The sequence below is a fragment of the Chrysemys picta genome, chromosome 8, assembly GCF_011386835.1.
Source record: "Chrysemys picta bellii isolate R12L10 chromosome 8, ASM1138683v2, whole genome shotgun sequence".
NCBI lineage: Eukaryota > Metazoa > Chordata > Testudines > Emydidae > Chrysemys > Chrysemys picta.
In genome coordinates this window covers 31,734,253-31,743,405 of record NC_088798.1, presented here as the reverse complement: position 1 = coordinate 31,743,405, position 9,153 = coordinate 31,734,253, and the positions used below count along the sequence as shown (strand labels likewise).

The 9,153-nt window shown below is 35.7% G+C and overlaps 1 protein-coding gene across 6 annotated transcripts in view; it reads right to left on the bottom strand.

The window, feature by feature from the left end:
• Positions 1 to 256: 256 nt before the first annotated feature.
• The window catches only part of PKN2 (protein kinase N2), a 110,943-nt gene continuing 102,046 nt past the window's right edge, over positions 257 to 9,153 (bottom strand). For 4 of the 6 annotated variants that reach the window (XR_010589694.1, XR_010589695.1, XM_005298100.5 and 1 more), the window contains 3 exons: positions 7,730 to 7,837; positions 2,820 to 2,900; positions 257 to 2,739 (listed from right to left, as the gene is read on the bottom strand). Coding sequence is in view for 2 of the 6 variants with exons in the window: in XM_005298100.5 (XP_005298157.2) it covers positions 2,536 to 2,739; positions 2,820 to 2,900; positions 7,730 to 7,837 (393 nt within the window). In the remaining 4 variants the exon portion in view is untranslated. Of the gene's footprint in view, positions 2,740 to 2,819; positions 2,901 to 4,635; positions 4,705 to 7,729; positions 7,838 to 9,153 lie in introns of all 6 variants that reach the window. The other 2 variants (XR_010589693.1, XR_010589696.1) reach the window with 1 other exon arrangement.

The following is a 9,153-nucleotide window of genomic DNA, read 5'->3' as shown; positions in this document are numbered from 1 at the left end:
AGTCAGGAATCAACCATGTTCCTATTAATTTAAAAACAAAATCTTTAAATACCATTGTCCCTCTTAACATTAAGCTATTATAAAGGGTGCTCTTCCACAGATGGTCATATTAACCTCCCTAGGACTGCATACCACTGTAAAGTAAGCAGCAGTTAGTAACAAAAGATAAATATTCAGAAAGATATCTGTGGGGGGAAAAAGTGAAATATGTAAGTCACTACTCAATCAACCAGTAAAATCATGTTTGGGACACAAGTTACAAACTATTTAAACTTTAATTTGTGATATTAATGACTGCAAAACACTTAGAATGACATTGGTAAAGGCACATTTCATTTTAATGCATAGTGTACCATTCTAAAATATCCTAATTTCCTTACAAAGTGCTTGAGCAGCCACATACAATAAAGTATAGCAAAATATATTTACAATCTAGTTTAAAATCTTAATCTGCCTAAAAATAATCTTAAAAAACTACAGAGATAAAATTAGTGCTTTCTTTCAGCTTAACTGTGTGAACATACCCTGCCCTAACTTTTTTTTAGTGATTTACTTAGATGAAAAATAATTCTGTACAAGATGTAGTTACAAAAAGGTATTTCCCAGGGTGCTTTTTAAAAATCTAAGCATCCTCTTTTAGATACTTTTCTATATATATATTTGGGAGCCCAAAAGGGTAAACAGACTGTACCTCAAAAGTGTTTAGTGTTAAATTTAAGTTCTCTCTCTCACCTCAAAGATAATCAGCATCTTGAAACAGGTTAAATTACATTGTTCCCACTTTAAGACCTTCATTTAATAAACCAAAAACATAATTTCTATATTCTGTCCTGTTGCCATTCTTCCTTTTGGCCTAAAAGGCAGTTGTCTTGTACATTATTCAAGTTTATCAACCCATTTTCTCCCACAGGCCTCTTGGTTCAGGACTTCTGATCTGTAGTGTTCTAACCAACAGTCATTTACTTACAAAAGGTTCACTTTTCAAAAGTAACACCTTGGAGTTTCACTACTCCATTCTTTGAAGATCAACATGGTTTGAGTTTCTTATATATTTTATTTGGAATATTTAATTCCACAATCTGCACTCATTTGACTTTGGATTCTTACAGTCTTTGCTAACCATTTGCTCTCCAGAGACCAGGATGAACCTACAAGAAGCAAGCACAGGATCAAATATAAATGTTATTAGTGAGTTAAGGAAAACACTGGAAACTTGTTTTCCAAGAGAGTGGCTGTTTACCTACAGAACACTGACAGCCAAAAATAGGTCTCTGATGGAGTTTAAAAGCACACACAGTATCTGGTCTACATTGACTTTTGAGGTACAGTTTTTAGTGTTGAGGTTTATAAAATATACACTTATCAAAAATATTTATACATTGTTACAACATATTGCTTTTACCCTCAGTAATTGCCAATCTAAGTTCTGGAATTCAGTGGCCCAAAATGTATACAAATGTTAGTCTATTAAATCAGAGTTCTATGATGTGTTCACATGGCCACTGTGCAAAATTCATGAAGTGGTACAATTAAATTACATGCCTGCAATTAAGAATGCATTACAACTTCCAAATATACATGTTCACACCATGTATACATTGAAAATCTTTGTTTTTTTAAAGATATGATATATAGTAGACAAGATGAACTAGATAGCCAAGTATGGTATGATTAACTTAAGATTTGTCCAATTAGTGGAAAAAGGCTTGGATTTCAAGAGTACAGAAGTAGATGGACTTGGGAACACATACACTATTGATAAGACTGAACAGACATTCTTACTACATTCTTCATATCTGCTGAGTCTTTTTCCCCCCCTTCCTTTTTAAAGCCATGCTTAAAGGCAAAAACTGTTTGGCAAGTGGCTTTGGTAAACTTTCAGGACCTGTCTGTTTTGTTTTTGTGGAAGCACTTTTACTGTTCTCACAAAGGCAAGGCATTTAACACTTTTTTCTAATAAATACCATAGAAAATTTACAAAACAAGGCATCAGTTCTTAATTTCCATTATTTTAAAACTCAAGCTGAAAGTGTGCATAAGTCTAAAATTAAACATTTTTGGACATTACAGTAATTTAAAAAAAACTGACCATTTGCCTTCTCCACATAAAATCATATTCTCATGAATGTCAATAGCACCCCAATTTCTATTTTAACATGTCTGAATAAAGTTAAATGGTTATCAATCTAGCTCAAAATCGGTTTCCCCCCACTTAAGGCATGTATTTTACAATGTTATCTGCTGTAAAAAAGTAAAAATTACAGTACAGATCCAAGTGTGTCCATGTGAGAGCTTAATGTGGCCTGTATTCACCAACTCAGCTTAAAAACTCTATAGAACTGCTTTCCAGTGCTCAGATAAAAGTATGACAAGGAGGCCACTCTTCACAAGAGTATTAAAAACAGTACGTTAAAGAATCTTCATGTGAATAAAAATCAGAAGCTACAGGTGGCACAGAGAGCAACTGAAGGGCCGGTATTCTTCTGAGAGGCATTCTTGTGAGCCAGTTAGCTATGATTTCACAGTGTCTAGAAATTAACACCAATCAGCAATGTAATCAAAATCTCTGAACGTTTCCTGCTCTTCTTCTGAAAGTATCCTTGGTTCCCGGGGTGGAGTGAGAATAGGTGCTTCTGAGGTAAATTCATCGTCAAAATTACTAACATCTTCTCTTCCTCTAATGGTGGGTACAAAAGGGGGCTTCACTTTCTTAGCCAGCAAAGCATTCCAATCTATTAGCTGTAAAACAATCAATTGTTGGTTAGTTTCCTGCTTTGCTGAGAATTAATGTTTTACAAACTACACTAGCTTTTACATACCCGGAAGAAGTGATGCTTTTTCACATCCTCAGCATCTTTCTCACCAGCTCCAAGGCGCCGCTCTGGATTTCTTCGTAGCAGCTAACAAAACATTTTGAAGATCTTAGCACTCAAAATTGGGGAAAAAATATATACTAGGTAGCTGATAGTACAGACTAAAGGAGCAAGGAGATTAGATTTACTGGAAAAGAGTACTCACAGAAGAGGCAGAGAAACTCTAAAACTGCTTAATTTCTTTACAAATTGTAAAATTTACATCAGCTTGTCATCTTTTTCCTCATTTAACCTGGGAGAAAGTGGATCCTTACAACATCCATATTTCTCCACACCTCTCGCCCCATACCCCATTTCACAGAGTTCAGTTTTGTTAGAAAAGGCTGAAAACTGCTTCATGCTATGCTGCAGAAGGAGGACAGAGGGAAATGTGAGATACTTCCAGTCACTGCAAACCCTAGAAACTAAATTCTCATCTCTATGTAGAAGCATGTTGTTCTATAGATGAGCCCATAAGCCAACAACACAATTCTATGCGTGTGTTAAGGTTCTAATAAAACAAAACCGAAGAACAGACATTTAAAGTGTCACATACCACACTCATCCATGGCCTGAACAGAACAGAACGAGTTAAAACTAAGAGGATAACTAATATCTGCTATATCTTTAACAGGCAAGTCCTAACACAGGTCCTGGATGATCACATGGGAAAACTCTGCTCTTGCCAGTAAGTGTCTTCCCTAAGTGTCCAGTTTGGAGTGACTATTCTCTAAGGCCCATCTCTTTCATTGGGCTAAGGACAGATCAGCAGCATAAGAAAAGTTTCAGTGGTCAGCAATGGCTTAGATAACCCACCACCCAAAAGCAGTATTAGCCACTGAGGTGAAGGAGTGCAGAGGTACTACTATTTCTGTATAATTTCATAGGATAACCAATATCTTTTTGCCCATGAAGTCACCATAGCATGAATGAAATGAATGCTAATGGTCACTTTTATGACTTCCTTTGCAACTTTCCATAATAAGTAATTTCATCCACCTTGGACTGGACTTGCAAGGCTTCTGTTCCCTTCCTTACAACCTGTGTTTTGAACAAAAAGGAAGTCCCATTTCCTGGCATGTATTAATGAAGCTAAATGCAAAGTAAGATCACATTTACAAGACGTGAGGGGACTATATCCTAGAAAGAACTGACTTTGAAAAGGACTTAGGGGATCATGATGGATAACCAACTGAATGTGCGCTCTCAAATGGGATACTGCGACTAAGAAAAGTAATGCAACTCTTGGATGTAGAAATTGGAATATAGAATAATAGTAAGGTGGTGCTATTATCTTTGTATACAGCATTAATGAGACTATTACTGGAATTCTGTGTCTAAGATCTAGTGTTCAGACTTCAGGAAGGATATTGAAAAATTGGGAAAGGTTCAGTAAAGAGCAATAAAAATGATCAGTCTGATAAACCAACCTTACAGTCAGAGTCTAAAGAACCACCATCTTTTTCTCTCATCAAAGAGATGGTTAAGACATGACTTGATCACTGTCAGTAAGTACCTGGGGATTTCTGATAGACAGCAGACAAAGGCAAAGTGATCTAACTTGTTGAACTGAAGCTACACAAACTTGAAATAAGGAACAACTATTTTTAAGCAGCGAAAATAATTGGCCATTTGAACAATTTACGAAGGAAAAAGTGTTAGATTCTCCATCACTTCTGAAAAGACATCTAATCTTGATTTAAAGACCAGAAGATATGCGGTAGTTCAACCAGAAGTTATTGAGCTTGACACAGGAATTCTTAGGTGAAATTCTATGGCTTACGTGTTATGCAGGAGGTCAGACTATATTATCACACTGGTCCTTCCTGGCTTTAAAATCTATGAAGAGGGGCTGTGAAGCAATTAAAAAAATTAATTGCGATTAATCATGCAATTACAAAAATATTTATGGATGTTTCCTACATTTTCAAATATATTCATTACAATTACAATACAGAATACAAAGTGTACAGTGCTCACTTTATAATTTTTGATTACAGGTATTTGCATGGTAAAAAAATAGTATTTTTCAGTTCGCCTAATACAAGTACTGTAGTGCAATCTTTTTATCATGAAAGTTGAACTTACAAATGTAGAATTATGTACAAAAAAATGCATTCAAAAATAAAACAATGTAAAATTTTAGAGCCTACAAGTCCACTCAGTCCTACTTCTTGTTCAGCCAATTGCTTAAACAAGTTTGTTTACATTTGCAGGAGATGCTGCCTGCTTCTTGTTTACAATATCACCTGAAAGTGAGAAAGGCGTCGCAAGATATTTACGCGCCAGATGCGCTAACGAGTCATATGTCCCTTCATGCTTCAACCACCATTCCAGGGGACATGCGTCCATGCTGATGACGGGTTCTGCTCGATAACAATCCAAAGCAGTGTGGACTGACGCATGTTCATTTTCATTATCTAAGTCAGATGCCACCAGCAAAAAGGTGGATTTTCTTTTTTGGTGGTTCGTGTTCTATAGTTTCTGCATCGGAGTGTTGCTCTTTTAAGACTTCTGAAAGCATGTTCCACATCTTGACCTTCTCAGAATTTGGAAGTCGCTTCAGATTGTTAAACCTTGGGTCAAGTGCTGTAGCTATCTTTAGAAATCTCCCATTGGTACCTTTGCATTTTGTCAAATCTGCAGTGAAAGTGTTCTTACAATAAATAACGTGCTGGGTCATCATCCGAGACTGCTATAACATGAAATATATGGCAGAATGCGGGCAAAACAGAACAGGGGTCATACAATTCTCTGCCAAGGAGTTCAGTCAAACTTTAATTAACGCTTTTTTTTTTTTTTTAAATGAGCATCGTCAGCATGGAAATAGGTCCTCTGGAATGGTGGCCAAAGTATGAAGGGGCATACGAATGTTTAGCATATCTGACAGGTAAAGACCTTGCAATACCAGCCAGAAAAGTGCCATGCAAATGCCTGTTCTCACTTTAAGGAGACATTGTGAACAAGAAGCAGGCAGCATTATCTCTTGCAAATGTAAACAAACTTGTTTGTCTGAGCGATTGGCTGAACAAGAAGTAGGACTGAGTGGACTTGTAGGCTCTGAAGTTTTACAGTTTTGTTTTTGAGTGCAGTTATGTAACAAAAAAAATCTACATTTGTAAGTTGCACTTTCACAGCAAAGAGATTGCACTACAGTACTTGTTACAATGCAAATATTTATAATAAAAATATATACTTTGAGATCAATATAATATATATGAAAATGTAGAAAACCATCCAAAATATTTAATAAATTTCAATTGGTATATTGTTTTACAGTGCAATTAAAACTGTGATTAATCTTTTTAATCACGATTAATTTTTTTTAAGTTAATTGCATGACTTAACTGCGATTAATTGACAGCCCTACTATGAAGGATTGGGAACTGCTTGGATGTATTTTATTGCCCGAATACTGTAGGAGAATAGCTAAGCCTCCTGGGGATGTAACTATCTGGTATAGACAGAAGGGATGAAGTGAAGTGCCCAGCTTCAGACTGAAAGATCCTGTAACGCAATCTTAGATAGTGCAGTCTTCCTTTACTGGTGTATTAGACTGGAGTTCTCTTCCTCTTAATAAGAGATTATCTACATGGGGTCAGTTTAAATCTAGTGCATATGGAAAAGATTTAAATATAGATGTCAATAGTTTTAGGTTGAGTCCTATGACTCTGTACAGTATGCTTTATCCAGCAATTGAAACATTTTAAGTGTAAAAAGCAACAGAGGGTCCTGTGGCACCTTTGAGACTAACAGAAGTCTGTTGCTTTTTACAGATTCAGACTAACACGGCTACCCCTCTGATACTTGATTTTAAGTGTAAGATTTAAAGGAACAAAGCTCTGTAATCACATTTCAAGAGAGAGAATTGACAGGGGCTTTTTAATCTGCTGTATATAATTTCTTTCCTTCAATTTTAAGGTTAAATATTTGTTAGCAAAATTATCTTCTGTCCCTCCTAAACAGTGAAATAATTTAGCATCTCAGAAGGCAGATAAATGAAATAACCCAATTCACCAGAGGGGGTGATCTAATGACCTAAGCATTCTGTTTGAAACACAAAACTGCATGCAGTGTCTACTCAGGTACTGTACTGGAATCTGTTTTCTGAGGTTAATTTGAGCAAAATAAAGTTCATTTTGCACATTTTCTGGATGAAAAGTAATGGTCCTGTCTGTTCTTTGTGGACATTGCCAATGCAATGCCTTTTTCTTAAGGGTTTGCCCTGGTGTGTCTGGCCAAAATGCTTATACTATTGGAAAAACACACTGTATATTAGTTGAGCATATGGCTGCACCCTTTAGCCTAAGGTATTTCACTTATGCTGTGTCTATACAATTGTGCACCTTCTCCCATTCTTATGAGAAGAGTCTTTAGATGTAGTGTGTGTGGTATTTCCAACCCCTGACAGAATGAAATGTGAAAATCCCAGTCTTTTCTTAGCATAGAATACTCATGAAGTACTGAGCTACCGTGTGAGTAACTGGGAAGGTGTTCTGTTACAAAAGGAACCAGAAGAATTTCCTAGCTAGATGTGGATGGGAAAGAAAGGGTCTAGAAGAAATTGGTTCAGTGTTAAGGGATTAACAAGAGGTTTAAATAATTACAAAAATGTGATGTAAGAAGTTTTAATGAATGAAAATGAATTTTTTTTACACTAACTAGAGAATGTAAATAAATAGTCAAACACTTAAGTTTCACGTTAGACCAAAATGGTGAGGCTGATTTTAAAAAGTAACATTAGTGAAGCAGTACTGAAACCAATCTGACGAAAACAATGTCAAATGTAATGCAGGCACTTAAATTCCCCTCTTCAAGGAAAACAATAATAAGACAACAAAAAAATGAAAATATTTCACTGTTTCCTATAATCTTACCCTTCTCATTATAGAGATGGCTTCTGTAGAAAGGAACCGTGGATATCTTACTTCATCATTTACAATACTGTCAAAAACCTCTTCTTCATCATCTCCAGGGAAGGGTGACTATGATAAAGTAGTTTAAAAAAAAAAATCTCATTTTTGGAAGCTAAATTTTAAAATCAACCTATTGTTTCTAAATAAACTAAAGCAATTTGTTGCTGCTGCCGTATTTAAGATAGAGCAAAAAGGAGCACAACTGCCTTATTTCACATTCAGCTGCCAGTTTAGAGTTAGATGTCTCAGTGTGTCAAATTATTTTCCCTCTCCCTGTAATAGATAATGTAGCTTTCTATAGGGGAAAATGCGATAGTAATACTTTTTATAGACAGACAAGGCAGGCCACAAAATATTGTTCCTTAATCTTTTTTTTTTTTAGATGTTCGTTTTTTTTAAACACACTTATAAAATAGTTTTCCTGTGCACTGAGGCATAAATAATAATCTATCTAATGTGGTAAAGCATTTATTAGTACTTGTTTCGGGTGGCTGCCACTCCAAGGTAATGTGGTCATCCCAAATTCGTTTGGATAAAACATTTACCACATCATACCACCCAGCAGTTTTTAAACTGTGGTTTATGGACCATTTGTAGGTCATATGGTGTTGGCGCGCTTCATTTCCATTTGAAGAAACAGACTAGTTTGGGGTGAAGATGAAAAAGGACAGAAGTAGGTTGTGTGATTAACTTTTTTTCTAAAAGGACAAAATGCACATGGCATTAAAGACAGTTATTATTAATAAATACTTCTCTATTACTGTTTTTCAACTTTAGCAGTTGTATCACCTTTAAGGAGTTTTTGCAATTAGGGCAGGAGGGGAGGTAATAATCATTTATATATGCTAACGTCTGTGGTGCAGAATTTCTAGGCTACTACAAAGAAAACAAATTAGATAGGACATTCACAAAAAGCGTGAAGAGCAAAATGGTGTTGTTGTAACCATGTTATGAGCTTTGAGGATATAAAGACAGAAGGTAGGTGAATTTTTTATTGCACCAACTTCTGTTGGGGGAAGGAACAAGCCATCAACAGAGAATACCACAACTACCTTGTCTCTCAAGAGAAAAACAGTAAGTCAAATGCTAAATGAATGTGTCTCGCATCATGACCTGCAGGTTGCTGCGAGAGCATATTACAGTTTAAGGTTGAATTCCAACTTCCATTGTAACTTTTCCCCTTCAGAATTTCATGATTTTCTCCCCAAAACTGTTAAGTTGAAATTTTCCATGCTTGCATTCAGGCCGAAGTTGTGGTATATTGTTTTTTTGTTTATCTAATTTTGCTTAAAAATAAACAAAACAATTTGGTTTGCAATCTTTGATCTTTAAAAAGAAGAATCCAATACTTTTTCCATATGTTCTGATCTGAAATTGCATGCATG